Consider the following 14,836-nt stretch of genomic DNA (forward strand, 5'->3'; position numbering starts at 1 on the left):
TGTTCATAGTAGCACTTTCAACAATAGCCAAATCATGGAAAGAGCCTAAGTGTCCATCAATGGACCAATGGATCAAGAAGATGTAGTTTATCTATACGATGGAATACTACATGGCAATGAGAAAGAATGAAATCTGGTCATGTGTAGCTACATGGATGGAACTTGAGGGTGTTATGCTGAGCGAAATAAATCAGAGAGAGAAAGACAGATACCATATGCTTCCACTTATAGGAGGATTAGGAGAAACTAAATGGAGGACCATGGGGGAGGAGAAGGGGAAAAATAGTTGGGGAGAGGGTGGGAGGCAAACCATGAGAGACTCTTGAATGCTGAGAAGAAACTGAGAGCTGATGGGGGTGAAGGAGAGGGGAAGGGGGGTGATGGGCATGGAGGAGGGTATGCGCTGGGATGAGCACTGGGTGTTATATGGAATCCAACCTGACAATAAACTATGAAAGAAAAAAAAGAACATTGGAACAGATATTTTTCCAAAGAACACATACAAACGGCCAATAGTACACAAAAAGGTACTCAACATCAATGATCAGGGAAATGTAAATCAGAACCACAATGAGATACCACTCTACACTAAATTAGGATGACTATTATCAGAAGGACAAGAGAGAACAAATGCCTGCAAGAAGTGGAGGAAAGACAACCTTGACGTACCGTTGGTGGGAAGGTAAACTGATGCAGCCACTGTGGCAAACACTATGGAGTTTCCTCAAAATATTAAAACTAGAATTACTATATGATCCAGTGATAGACCTTTTTTTACAATAAAAAATATTTTATTGGGGCAGGGGTTGAAAATTGGCAACTCCTATAGATCAGCTCCTGCCTGTAGACATTTTTTTAAATGATTTATTGTTAAGTTAGCTAACCCACAGTGTAGTCTTGGCTTCAGGAGTAGATTCCAATGATTCATCACTTACATGCAACACCCAGTGCTCATCCCAACAAGTGCCCTCCTCAATGCCCATCACCCATCTTTCCCACCGACCCTCAACCCCCATTCCCATCAATGCTCAGTTTCTCCTCTCTATTTAAGTGTCTCTTATGGTTTCCCTCCTTCTCTGTGTATAACTTATTTCTCCTTCCCTTCCCCTATGGTCCTAAGTTTCTTAAATTTCACACATGACTGAAAACATGATATATGTCTTTCTCTGACTTATTTCACTTAGTATAATACCCTTCAGTTCCATCCACATTGTTGCAAATGGCAAGATTTCGTTCTTTTTCATTGCCCAATAGTATTCCTTTGTATATAATACCACATCTTCTTTCTTCATCAGTTGATGAATGTTTGGGCTCTTTCCATAATTTGGCTGTTGTTGATAGAACTGCTATAAACATTGGGATATACGTGCCCCTATGAATCAGTGCTCTTGTATCCTTTTGATAAATTCCTAGCAGTGCTATTGCTGGGCTGTAGGGTAGTTCTATTTTTAATTTTTGAGGAACCTCCGCACTGTTTTCCAGAGTGGATGCACCAGTTTGCATTCCCACCAACAGTGCAAGAGGGTTCCCCTTTCTCCACATCCTTGTCAACATATGTTCCTTTCCTGAATTGTTAATTTTAGCCACTCCGACCACTGTGAGGTGGTATCTCAATGTGGTTTGGATTTGTATTTCCCTGGTGATGAGCAATGGTTGAGTATCTCTTCATGTGTCTGTTTGCCATCTGGATGTCTTTTCACATCTTTTGCCCATTTCTTCACTGGATTATTTGTTTCTCGGGTGTTGTGTTGGTAAGTTCTTTATAGATTTTGGATACTAACCCACTATCTGATTTGTAATTTGCAAATATCTTCTCCCATTCTGTTGATTGCCTTTTAGTTTTGTTGTTTGTTTCCTTTCCTGTGCAGAAGCTTTTTATTTTGATGAAGTACCAATAGTTCATTTTCCAGCAATATACTTTTGAGTATATATCCAAGAATTATGAAATCATTATCTCAAAGCAGTATCTGTACTACTATGTTTATTCACAGCAGTCAGGAAATGGAAAAAATCTACGTGTCATTCAACAAATGAATGGATAAGGAAATATGATATATATGTACATATATATATATGAATATTTTTCAGCCACAAAAAAAGAATGAAATCCTAACATTTGTAACAATATGGATGGACCTTGAGGGCATTATGCTAAGTGAAGGAAGTCGGACAGAGACCATCAAATACCATATGATTTCACTTATATGGAGAATCAAATTTTTTGTTAAAAGCTTACTCTTAACTATAGAAAACAAACTGAGGGTTACTGGAGGGGAGGTGGGTGGGGCATGGGTTAAATGGGTGATAGGTATGAAGGAAGGCACTTGTGATGATCACTGGGTATTGTATGAAAAGTGATGAATCACTAAACTGTATATCTGAAACCACTATTACACTATATATTAACTGGAATTTAGAGACTTGAAACTACAAAAAAAAAAAAAAAAAAAAAAAAAAGCCCTGAATTCATAGAAACAGAGAGTTGACTGGAGGTTGCTAGGGCAGAGAGGTGGGGGAAATGAGGTGATGCTAGTCAAAGTGTACAGACTTCCAGTGATAATATGAGTGAGTTCTGAGGGCGTCATATGTAGCAATGTGTAACAATACTGTATCATATACTTGGAAGTTGTTAAGAGATTAGAGTTTAAATGTTCTCACAACAACAACAAAAACCTGTAATTATATGCCATTACCACAGATGGGTTAACTAACCTTATTGTGGTAATCATTCTGCAATATGTACATTTATCAAATCATCATGTTGTATACCTAAACTTACACATTGTTTTACATAAATTATGTCTCAATAAGTCTGAAAAGTAAAAAGAATTAGTAAAAACAAAAGTTGAAAAGACTCCTTACTTCTCCCAAAGCAGATACACCAATCTCATTGGAAGGTAAACTTGAAGTAGGCACAAGTTTTGTTTGTTTGATTCCTGTAATGTTTCCAGCATCTAGACCAGCACAAGTAGTTAAATAAGTGGATATGTGTGTGTATGTCCGTGTTTGTATGTGTTTACATTTGATAAATCTTTCCTGTGATCAGAATTTATAATTTCTAAAAAAGAAAAAAAATGGAAATCTCATTTAAATTAGAGTTATCCACCATAAGTAAGCAAAGCTTAATATAAGAAGAGAAATATTTAGTTTTAAGAAAATATATTTATTCAAGTAACATATATTAACTCTAAGTCTAATATGAAAAACTGTATCATGAAGATTCATGAATGTATGTATTATTACAGAAATGTAATAATTCATTTTTAAATCATTTTTAATAGGGTTCTTAGTACAATTAGAAATATGTTACTTTTCCTATCACCCTAAAGGACAAGTATTTAAAAATCAATAACCAATCATACATAAGGGGAAACTACTTTCCCCATGTTGACTCGCATACTCCCCTACTCTCCATCGCATGGAATAGAGTGCCTTTGATTGGTGCTTTCAGAGAAGCTAGTTATTACAGCCTCGGGCCTTTCTGTTCCCAAAGAAGCCACCCTCAGAGAAGGTTCTTTCTGCTGTGCTCTTCATCACTTGTAAGGGGCAGCCCCCATAACGGAGTCAGTGGTTGCCCAACACTATGTCTATGCTTGGGGAGGTAATCTTGTTTCATTTGGGGAGAGTTAGCAAGTTCTTTGACCTCAGATATAGAGCTAATATTCTCATGTGACTCCATGCAATAATGCTGACATCTTGATTTACAGTTGTCTGTGTTCTGTATATTGTTTTGTACTTGATTGTGTACACAGGAGGGGAAAAGTGGTATTATTTATCAACTCCTCTTCAAATACCCAATTCCTAATAAACAATATAGACATTCCATTAATAGTAGTTACAAAATGAGAATGCCAATATTAACATTATTTTAGCTTCTTAAGGATGTTCTTGCCCGTTGAAATGTGCTTGAAATCAAAACAGTAGCTCTAACTATTGGGAAGTAGATAAATTTATTGCATTTGTAATACCTGAAAAAAAAAAAACTATTTAGAGTGAAGTAGTAAGAGTCAAAAGAAATACCTGATAAATAATAGGCACCTATTAAATACTGAAAAATAAAACATAAAAACTGTAGATTTCTATATTTTTATGTATATGTTATTTATAATAGAAAGGGGCTTATTTACAATAGCTACCAAAACCTTCATAACACTAAAAAGGCAATGCAGTATCTATGTGAAGAGATAAAATATTTTCAAAATATATATGAAGTTCTGAATGAAGACATATAGGACAAATTCCTAAAGGAAAAGGAAAAGTCTGAATACTGAAAACATCAGTTCCTAACAAGTTAATATATAGATTTAATGTAATTTTAACAAATTTTCCTTCAGGATTTCTTTTGGAATGATGAGATAATTTAAAGTTAATTCGAAAGAAAAACCAGGGGCGCCTGGGTGGCTTAGTCGGTTAAGCGTCCGACTTTCGCTTAGGTCGTGATCTCACGGTTCGTGGGTTCGGGCCCCGCGTCGGGCTCTGTGCTGACTGCCAGCTCGGAGCCTGGAGCCTGTTTCAGTCTGTGACTCCCTCTCTCTCTGACCCTCCCCTGCTCACGCTGTCTCTCTCTCTCTCCTAGAAATAAATAAAACATTAAAAAAAAAATTTAAAAAAAAAAAAAAAAAGAAAGAAAAACCATATATATCAACTCTGACAAATGTTTTGTACTGTAATTTGAATATTTTTGGAGAGAGTTTGCAAGTCGGGGAGGGGCAGAGAGGTTCCAAAGCAGGCTGCATGGTAACAGCAGGCAGCCCCACACAGGGCTCAAACTCAGGAACCCTGAGATCACAACGGACCCCTGTAGTTTGAGTATTAAAATCTCAAGTCACGGGGCCTGGGTGGCTCAGTTGGTTAAGCATCCAACTCAGGCTTAGGTCGTGATCTCACAGTTTGTGGGGTTGAGCCCCGCGTGGGACTCCCTGCTGACAGCTCCGAGCCTGGAGCCTACTTTGGATTCTGTGTGTGTCTCTCTCACTCATGCTCTGTGTCTCTCTGTCAAAAATAAACAAACATTAAAAATAAACAAACAAACTCTTAAGTTTTTGTCTGAAATCTGAAAGTACCTCTCACTCTCACTCGCAGCTCAGGTGTGGCTGCTAGAAGCTACTCGGAAGGGAAAGGAGCATTATCTCATTTCTCCTGGTTTCCCTCGTCACCTCCATTCACCAGGTGAAGTTCGTATGTGATTTATTGCTCATATGAATGACCATGAATGCAGAACTGCAGGCCCTCCTTCTTGGTCATTGCCATTTCTCCATCTAACAATGCAGGAATCAAAATAATGGCTCTGGTGTCTGTCACACTAGATTAGCATTCTTTTACTACCAGACAACCCTATTGATGCAAGGCCGTTTTGCACTGGGCAGCCATTTGGGGTGACTGGATGGCACCTGCTTGTGTGGTCTATCTGTGCTTAGTCTAACATCCCTGGAAACCAAGGAATCCGTTCCTCAGATTCAAGAGAAACGAGGGACTCAAGTCAATCTCTGACCTTCCCACAGTGCTTCTAGTCCACTCTCTTGCCATCCCACAAACAGCTAGCCCGGAGGAAGACACCAGTGTACCACACAGACAAGTGGTCCCTCCGCAGCCGGCAGCTGGGAGTCAGCTGGCCACATCTCCATGACCTCACCAGTGAGGACATGGCAAGCCTGACTGGATATAAATAGCTTATTAGATCCAGCACAGCAGGTGGCAGAAAGCGCAGGTACATACCGATTCCCCCGACCCCCGAGGCCCAGCAGGGCAACGCAGAGTGGGGCCAGGTAGCTGCTACTGCACACACTGTGACGCAGATCTCACCTGAGGAACTTGGAGTTGGGGAAAGCCCGAATCTCATCAGGGGCTGCTAGCAAACCTGCCCAATCTCCGACTACAGAGAGGTATTATCTTGACTAGAAAACAAACATTCTCTGAGGAAAGGAGGAAGACCTTACTATCCCCGAAGGTCTTCAGGAAGGCAGATGTTCTCTATCTTGCAATATCAATTTATACAGATATTCTTAAAAGTGGCTGCGGATAGCTTTGCACAGGAGACTCAGGTCACATAGAAATGTGAGAGATACGGGGAGAAACTGTCCCCTGACACATGCTGTCCTCAGGTACACACCTCCAAAACTTCCTGGAGAACAATGGATCTCCCACTCCAGTAGGAAGAGCAAAAAGACAAAGTGCCAGGACCAGGTGCCAGAGCACCACTCCCTAAAACCTACCACCGTCCTAATGCCCTTTACATACAACTAGTTCAAGCCATGACATGAACTGCGCATTCCTGGCTCAGTTTGCCACTTTTCATCCTCCTGTTATACCTGTTTGTTTGTAATGAGCTCCATTCAACCAGACTGGCAAGAGAAATAATGGCTTTGTGAGAACTGGAAAGAGTTGTCCCTTTACCAAAACACGTTATTGTCTTTTTTTTAGGGGGGGGGGCGGTCAGGAACTGTTAATAAGTGTAAAAATCCATAACAATTACCAATGTAAATTTTACCCCTACTCTTGTGCAGTGCACAGGGGCTCATGATGTTATTTTTTAAGCCACAGTAAGATAACATAACATAAAATGCACCATTTTAACCATTTTGAAGTCTGCAATTCAGTGGCATGTGGTGCATTCAAAAGTTGTGCAACTCATCTTCCCAAAAGAAACCTGTAGCCATTAAGCTGTCAATCTCTCTTCCCCTCCCTTCCGGCAGCCATTGATCTACTTTTTGTCTCTATAAATTTGCCTATTCTAGATATTTCATGTAAATGAAACCATACAATATTTGATCTTTTATGTCTGGCTTTTCACACAGCATGTTTTCACAGTCCATTCGTGTTGTAGCATAAATCAGTACTTCATTCCTTGAACAGCTGAATAATGTTCTATTGTATGGATATCACATTTGTTTATCTACTCATCGGGTGATGGATATTTGGGTTGTTTCCATCTTTCGGCTATTGTGATAGTGCTGTAAACATAAATGTTCACATTTTTATTTTCAGTTCTCTGAGAGTGGAAATGCTAGGTCACATGGTAATCCTCTGTTTAACTCACTAATTGCCAAACTGTTTTCCAAAGCAGTTGAACCATTTTGCATTCCCACTGGCAATGTATGAAGGTTCTGATTTCTCCATATCCTCACAAGCACTCATTTTCTGTTGTTTGGAATTTCCAGATGACAATTTTATAATAACAATTACAGTATTTTTTTAATTCAAGTGTAATTAACATACAGTGTTATATTAGTTTCAGGTGTACAATATTCAACAATCTGATACATTTCTGTGTTCAAGGTAAGTGCACTCCATCCCCTTAGTCTATGACACCATCTCTCCATCCACCATTCCTCTGGCAACTACCAGTTTGTTCTCTATATTTAAGAGTCTATATTTTTTTTGTCTTTTTGTTTGTTTAGTTTCTTAATTTCCACATGAGTTAAATCATATGATATTTGTCTTTCTTTGACTGACTTATTTCATTTATGCCCTCTAGGTCCAGCCATGTGGTTGCAAATGACAAGATAATCATTTCTTTTTTATGGCTAAAATATATTCTGTGTGTGTGTGTGTGTGTGTGTGTGTGTGTGTGTGTATTACCTCTTCTTTATGCATTTGTCATAATAATGCTTCAATAAATATAGGGGTGAATATACATTTCAAGTTAGTGTTTTCATTTTCTCTGAGTAAACACCCAGTAGTAAAATTACTTGATTATAATGGTAATTCTATTTTTAATTTTTAAAGAAATCTTTATACTGTTTTCCACAGTGGTTGTCACAATTTGCATTCCCACCAACAGTGCACAAGGGTTACTTTTTCTCCACATCCTCACCAACAGTTATTTCTTGTGTTTTTTATTTTTGCCATCCTAACAGGTATAAAGTGACACCTTATCTTGGTTTTAATTTGCATTTCCCTTATGATTAGTGAGGTTCAGTATCTTTTCATACACATGTTGGCCATCTGTATATCATCTGTGGAAAAACATCTATTCAGGTCCTTTGCCCATTTTTAATCAAATTATTTGGATTTTTGGTTTTGAAGTTGTATAAATTCTTTATATATTTTGGATATTAATCCCTTATCAGATACATCATTTGCAAATATCTTCTCCCATTTAGTAGGCTGCCTTTTTGTTTTGTTGATGGTTTTTCTCTGAGCAAAAGCTTTTTATTCTGGTGTAGTCCTATTAGTTTAATTTTGCTTTTGTTTCGCTTGCCAAAGGAGACATATCTAGAAAATATGTTTATGGATGATTTCAAAGAAATTACTGCTTATATTTTCTTCTAGCAATTTTATGGTTTCAACTCTCATTTAGGTCTTTATTTTCTGTTATTTTTATCATAGCCTTCCTAGTGATAGTAAAGTACTATCTCACTGTAGTTTAGATTTGCACTCTTCTAATACTAATGACACTGAACTTCTTTTTATGTATCTTTGGCCATTTGTATATCTTCTCTGAATAAATGTCTATTTATTTTCCTTGCTCATTGTTAAATTAGATTTTTTTTTATCATGTTGTTGAGTTTTAAGAAATTTTATATATTCTGGATATAGAGTCTGATCTGATATATGATTTGCAAATATCTTCCCCCATTTTGGAAGTTACCTTTCCATCTCTTGTAGTATCCTTTGATGCATAAAAGTTTTTAATTTGATGATTCCAACATGCCTATTTCTTCTTTGTTGCTTGTGCTTCTGATGTCATTATCTAAGAAACAATTGACTATTCTAAGGATATGCAGATTTATGCATATGTTTCCTTCAAAGGAAACTAAAAACTAAGTTTTATAGTCTTAGATCTTATATCTTTGGTCCATTTGAGTTAAATTTTGTATACGGTATGCGGTAAAGGTCCAACTCCATTCTTCTGTATTTGGATATCCTGATGTCCCACCACTATTTGTTGAACAGACTATTATTTCCCCAATTGAAGGTCTTGGCACTCTGGTCAAAAATCAATTGACCATACATGTATGTAACAGGTTTATTTCTAGACTCCCAATTCTACTTGCATTGTATATAATTTAAGTTTTCTGTATATTATGATGACTTGACATCTTAAACTTATTTTCTGGCTGGGAGAGAATGCCTCACTCTGGCTTAAATTCTTAGAGATAGTAAAAGACCCAGACTACACCAGATCCTGTCTTTAGGATCTGTGCGTATAATGAAACTTGTCTTTCTGAGCCTCTCCTGTGACTCCTTTTGCACCTGACCATCCCATAAAATATACAAAACACTATTCCATTGTTTTATATGTCAATATTTATGCCAGTACCATACCATTTTGATTACTGTAGCTTTATAGTAATTTGTCAGATCAGGAAATCTGAGTCTTCCAATTTTGTTCTTTTTCAGTATTGTTTTAGCTACTCAGGGTTTCTTAAATACCATATAAAGTTTGGATTTGTTTTCCCATTTCTGTAGAAAAGGCATTTTGACAGAGATTAATCGAATCTGTATATCACTTTGGGAAGTCTTGTCATCTTCACAATACTAAGTCTTCCAATCCATGAACACAGGATGTTGTTCTACTTATTTAGGTCTTCCTTAATTTCTCTCAAAAATGTTTTATAGTTTTCAGTGTAGAAAAAAACTGAATATGCAGGACTTCCTAACGCACCAGTTCAAAACATAGAACTGAATTAGCAATGCAAGAAAGATGATGAGGATTCAGATTAGAGAGAGGAGAGATGCTACTGTAACTTAGGGTGAAGGGAGGTGGAATCCATCTAGTGTCCAGAGTGAGAAAATACTGACATATCTTTCTTACAGGAGGGTAACTCTGGGTCAGGGTCTCTCATGAGATTATACTCAAGTTGTTGATTGGGGCTGTTGTCATTTGAAGGCTTGCCTGGGGCTGGAAGATACTCTCATGAGATGAATCACTCAACGTGGCTGTTGGTAAGAAGCTTCTGTTCCTTTCCAAGTTTGCCTCTCCACAGGGTTGCTTGGATGTCCTTAAGACATGGCAGTCGGCTTCCTCCAGAGTGAGTGATCCAAAAAGAATACCAGGAAAAATTTATAATGCCTTTTATGACCTTCCTTTAAAAGTCACACACAGTCACTTCTACCATATTCTTTTTTTTTTTTTTTTAGTTTATTTATTTTGAAAGAGAGAGAAAGCAGGGGAGAGGCAGAGAGAGGGAGAGAGAGAATCCCAAGAAGGCTCAATGCTGTCAGCACAGAGCCCAACACAGGGCTTGATCCTATGAACCACGAGATCATGACTTGAGTTGAAATCAAAAGTTGGACACTGTACTGACTGCGCCACCCAGGCACCCCTACCATATTCTACTTGTTAGAAGAAAGTCCCTTAGTCCATCCCATATTCAAGGACAGAGGAATAGCCCCCACATCTTGAAGAGAGCAGTGTCAAGTAATCTGTGGACAGATTTTAAAACCTACACTGAAGAATGCAGTCACCTCTTCCATCTGCACTCGTCTAACTTGGCACCAAAAAACCACTCCAAAAGCAAAAAGCAAAAATCCATCCTCAGAACCTGGCACAGTAGCTCCTCCTCATCCACAAAGGATGCACTACAAGACCCCCAGTGCCTCAACCTGCAGGTGGCACCAAACCCTATGTATTCCATGTGTTCTCCTCTGCATTCATGCCTATAGTAAAGTTTAATTTATGAATCAGGCACAGTAAGAGATTAACAGTAATAACTAATAACAAAGTAGAACAAATATAATATACTATAATAAAAGTTATGTGAATGTGGTCTCTCTTTCTGTCTCTCAAAATATCTTATTGTACTGTACTCGCCCTTCTTCAGGTGCTGATGTCAGATGGTGGGGTGCCTACGTGATGAAATGAAGTGTAAATGGCGTAGGCGTGCTGACGCAGTGTTATGCTACTCCTGACCTTCTGACATGTCAGAAGATGGATCGTCTGCTTCCACATCACAGTTGACTGCAGGTAACTAAACTGTGAAAAGCAAAACCAGGGATAAGGGGAGACTCTCAAACAACTACTGACTTAGATCCTTAGAGACAATGCAGAAGACTATGATGACAATTAGAAACTTCCAGTGGTACGATATCGATTACATTTTTAAGGTTCATGCTTAATCCTGTTAGACTATAAGTCAAATGTGAATTTAGGTTATAATTTTTTTCTTAAAAAACTATCAAATGAAAAAACTATGGAAAGCTGTATTTTATAGTAAGTCTTTTGAAATTTGGGGGGATGGGAAGTTTGTGAAAGTGGCCATGACACAAAGTAACTCTCAAAGGTTTGGAATTAAAAACTGAATTGCTTTAGTTGTCTGGCCCTTCTTTTTGGCTCTAAGATCCCACACTAAAAACAAGAAATCTTGTTTATGATTGTCATTATCAGTGTTGGTACAGTATTGTCTTTAATACCTATTTCAAAGATCTTCCCATGCTGTGTCATCCTTTTCGGTCCAGTATTGCCAATAAATGGTTTAGTAGCCCTCAGAGAAATGGGCATTCTAACTCACTGGGTATGGAAATAGCTATTTCCAATCAGCTTGATAACTAAATAGAAGTTATTGTTCATGGTGATAAAAACAACATTGTTTTGTAGAGTGAAAACTACAAGCAAACTTATCTTAGAGACAATTTCTCAAAATATTTTCCCAAAAAGGTGTCCAGGGGTCAGCACTGCTCATCACAACACTTCCCAGGCATGTGAAAACTGATTCATGAGTGTGAATTTAAGGGATACTGAGCATTAACATCAGGAAATAATGCTGCAAGTAATTATCACACATAAAAGACCTCTTGTTGCAAAAATGTCAGTTATGCCAAGGAAAATTACTAATCCTATCCTGTACCTCCCTTTTTAAGGACTGCTCATTCTACTTTATATATTAAAGGACTAGCATATTAAGATGCTAAAAATGCTTAGGGATAAGAAGTTCCTCTTTTTCATATCTCCCAGTTAGTTTGGTCTACACAGGCACTCACATGTTTGGCTATAGGGCAAGAACTCAGTTGGGGCTCTCAGAGCATCAGTTCTTTCTGTATGGCTGTCTGGGCTTTCTTGTAGCATGAGAACTGGCTTCCAAGAAGAATTAATCCAAAAGATAGAGGTAGAAGATACAGATTTTGGAAGTTGCGCCATCTCATTCTATTAGTCAAAATTTGTAGAAAGGGTTGACCCAGCAAGGGGTAAGTAAGGAAATGAATTCCACTTCTTGATTGTGGAAGTGGCAAGGTCCCTTTAGAGACTAGGCTGTATGGTGAGTGTTAGAAGACAATCCTCCCTGCATTTGTCATTCTCCTGCAGAGGCCAGCCCTCTGAATAAAGACACTTACAAAATGTTTGTAATAAGGAAACAATCCATCATAGTAAAGCTTAGAGATCTCTCCCCCTCTACTTCTCTTCCCTCACCTCTCTTCTCCTCTCCTCTCATCTCTTCTCCTCTTTTCTCCCTCTTTCCCTCCCTTCCTTTTCTCTCTCTCTCTCTCTCTCTCTCTCTCTCTCTCTCTCTCTCTCTCTCTCTCCCAGGAGAATAAAAAGGTAAAGTTCTTTCCTTCCCTTCCCTGGAGAAGATTTGCTTACACTCCAGACTAAAGATAGGTGTTCTCCATCTCCTCTCTCTCTGTCTCTGTCTCTCTTCCTCTTTCTCTGAAAGGAAGGATGGGCAACCCTATATAAGACCAGAGTTTCCTAATTTGGGGATTTCTCCCCTTTAATGCATGCACCCACATATGCAGGCTCTGTCAAGCCTTCGCCTCAAGATCTTATGAGATTCAGACTTGGGGGACCGAGCATGATGGTGCTCTGGCTGCCGCATTTGCTGTGGGAAATGAATGGTCTTGGTCTTTGACCATGTTCTCATGTTTTCTGAAAATAGGGTAAAAACTGAGATCCTTCACAGTTTCTGATTTAACAATAGCAGATATTTTTGTGACCACATTTGCAAACATAGTATACTATATTCAATAAGGAAAAAAAGCATCAGCCCCAGGGAACTGGATAATAAAGGGCCATTTTGGCTAATCTAAGCAGGTAAGTCATCCCAAATGGGAACCAACAGGTAAAGAAAATGTCTAAGGAATAGATTAATTTTGGAAAGAGAAGCTACTAGGAAGTATTCTTACACTTCCACATATTTTCATAAAGGAGAAAACTGGATTATTCCGTGGATCTCTGATATAAGGTAGAGGAGGTTCCATGTTGAGTAAATATCTCCAGCACGTCTTAGAGGCTATTACACAACATGGATTCTAACAAAGTACAGCAAAATTACATTCACATATGTAGCTGGCAAATTTTGTTTAAATCCTAAATTTGTTTCAAATAGAGTTAGAGGTTTGGGTTTATAGTCAAAGATCTATCATCAGTTTACCCCTTCTTCATTGGTTCTTATGGTCATGGCATCACTAAACAACAAATCTAGCTTTTCTTTGCCTAGTTTTTCCTCTGTACCTTTATGATGGCACTTGCTACCAAACAAACACACAAACAAACAAACAAAAAAACATTATTAGAATTGTATGTGTCCTCTTTTCTAGGTTGTGACCCTCTGGAATTCAGAACACTGTCGTAGTTATTTCTGTGGTCCTCAAATTATTTAACATAGTGTTTTGAACAGAATAGTCAATATTTAGTAGAACCAACCTAATTCCTTAAATGGCCATACCATTCAAGAGCTAAATTTTATGAACAATTAATGTTAATTGCCTACATTTTGTTCTTCACTTAACAAATATAAGTTATTTCATGATGTGTTACTGTTCTGCAAAATTACATCATCTGCCCGGATTTAAAGCCTGTCACTATTGATTATTTGTATTAGTGTAAGTAGTGAATTACTTAAATGGACTAATACTGATACAAAGCTACGTGAAAAGAAGCAAAACCATAAATTAAACTGCCTTCCTCTAGTTCCCAAAACTGCCACAGCACCACTCGCTTTGCCAAATGGCTTTACCGTATTTGTCTTTCTTCTCTCCAAGCGCATCAACCGTGCCATCTGGGTGCAGACGGACAAACCCTCTAGTGAGCCTGTTGTAGAACTGAAGAGTATTTCCTTTCATAAACTTCCATCTTTCTGCAGCCCACTTAACATAAAATCAAAACAAAAACACCAACATGAGAAGACAAAGAGAAGAAATTACTATGCAACACTCTTTACTAAACATCATATACTGTTTTTGTTTTAAAACATCAAATAGCAACCTGGACACTATTTATACCAAATGATATAAGGCCAAAAGTAAAATCTTACTGTTTCTTTTCTATTAAGTTCTAGCTTCTGCCCTGAGGGTATAAAGGAAAGAGAAAACCATTAATTTCAGCAGAGTCACACTTTCCTCAATCATCACAAAAGAATTTTTCCCAGAAATGTGTATCTTTGACACTCACTCACAAAGATGATACTGTTATCCCTGGCATACAGTTCTCTGGCAATTTTACCATCATCTTCCCCTTGATCCAGCCATCTGTGGAAAGAAACGCATATCAAGAATATTGTGGTTTATATTTAGAGTAAGTACTGGCAATTAAGGAACCAAGTCAGAAATAATGGGTACCAGAAACTGCAAAAAGTCATAGGTATCTTGTTGGCAAGTGCAGAGCAGAAAATGGAAAAGAAAACGCATGAAGTGACTAAGAAAGTGCAAGGGAGGGAGGAGAGGCTGCCATCAGATTATGGGAGAGGTACCTGCTTTCCCTAATCCACAGGTCAGTTCATTAGCTTGTCAAGGTCACAGATCTTACATCCACTGGACCAGTTATTATATTCCTGGTTTTAAGTCATCAATTACATTTCAAACTACAGTCAGTTATTTCATAAATGCCTATTACTGATTCCATGTGAAAGAGGCAGGAGAGTGAGGAAAAAAGAGCAAATGTATCACCACTATTGGAAGA

At 38.0% G+C, this 14,836-nt stretch overlaps 1 protein-coding gene across 1 annotated transcript in view; it reads right to left on the minus strand.

The window, feature by feature from the left end:
* RP1 (RP1 axonemal microtubule associated) overlaps positions 1 to 14,836 on the minus strand; it is a 284,132-nt gene that overhangs the window by 178,261 nt on the left and 91,035 nt on the right. Inside the window, 3 exon segments of the mRNA XM_039256605.1 lie at positions 13,896 to 14,025; positions 14,193 to 14,224; positions 14,330 to 14,406. Of these exon segments, the coding sequence (XP_039112536.1) occupies positions 13,896 to 14,025; positions 14,193 to 14,224; positions 14,330 to 14,406 (239 nt within the window).

Source organism: Hyaena hyaena, unplaced genomic scaffold, assembly GCF_003009895.1.
Source record: "Hyaena hyaena isolate Hyena2069 unplaced genomic scaffold, ASM300989v1 scaffold_578, whole genome shotgun sequence".
Classification (NCBI taxonomy): domain Eukaryota; kingdom Metazoa; phylum Chordata; class Mammalia; order Carnivora; family Hyaenidae; genus Hyaena; species Hyaena hyaena.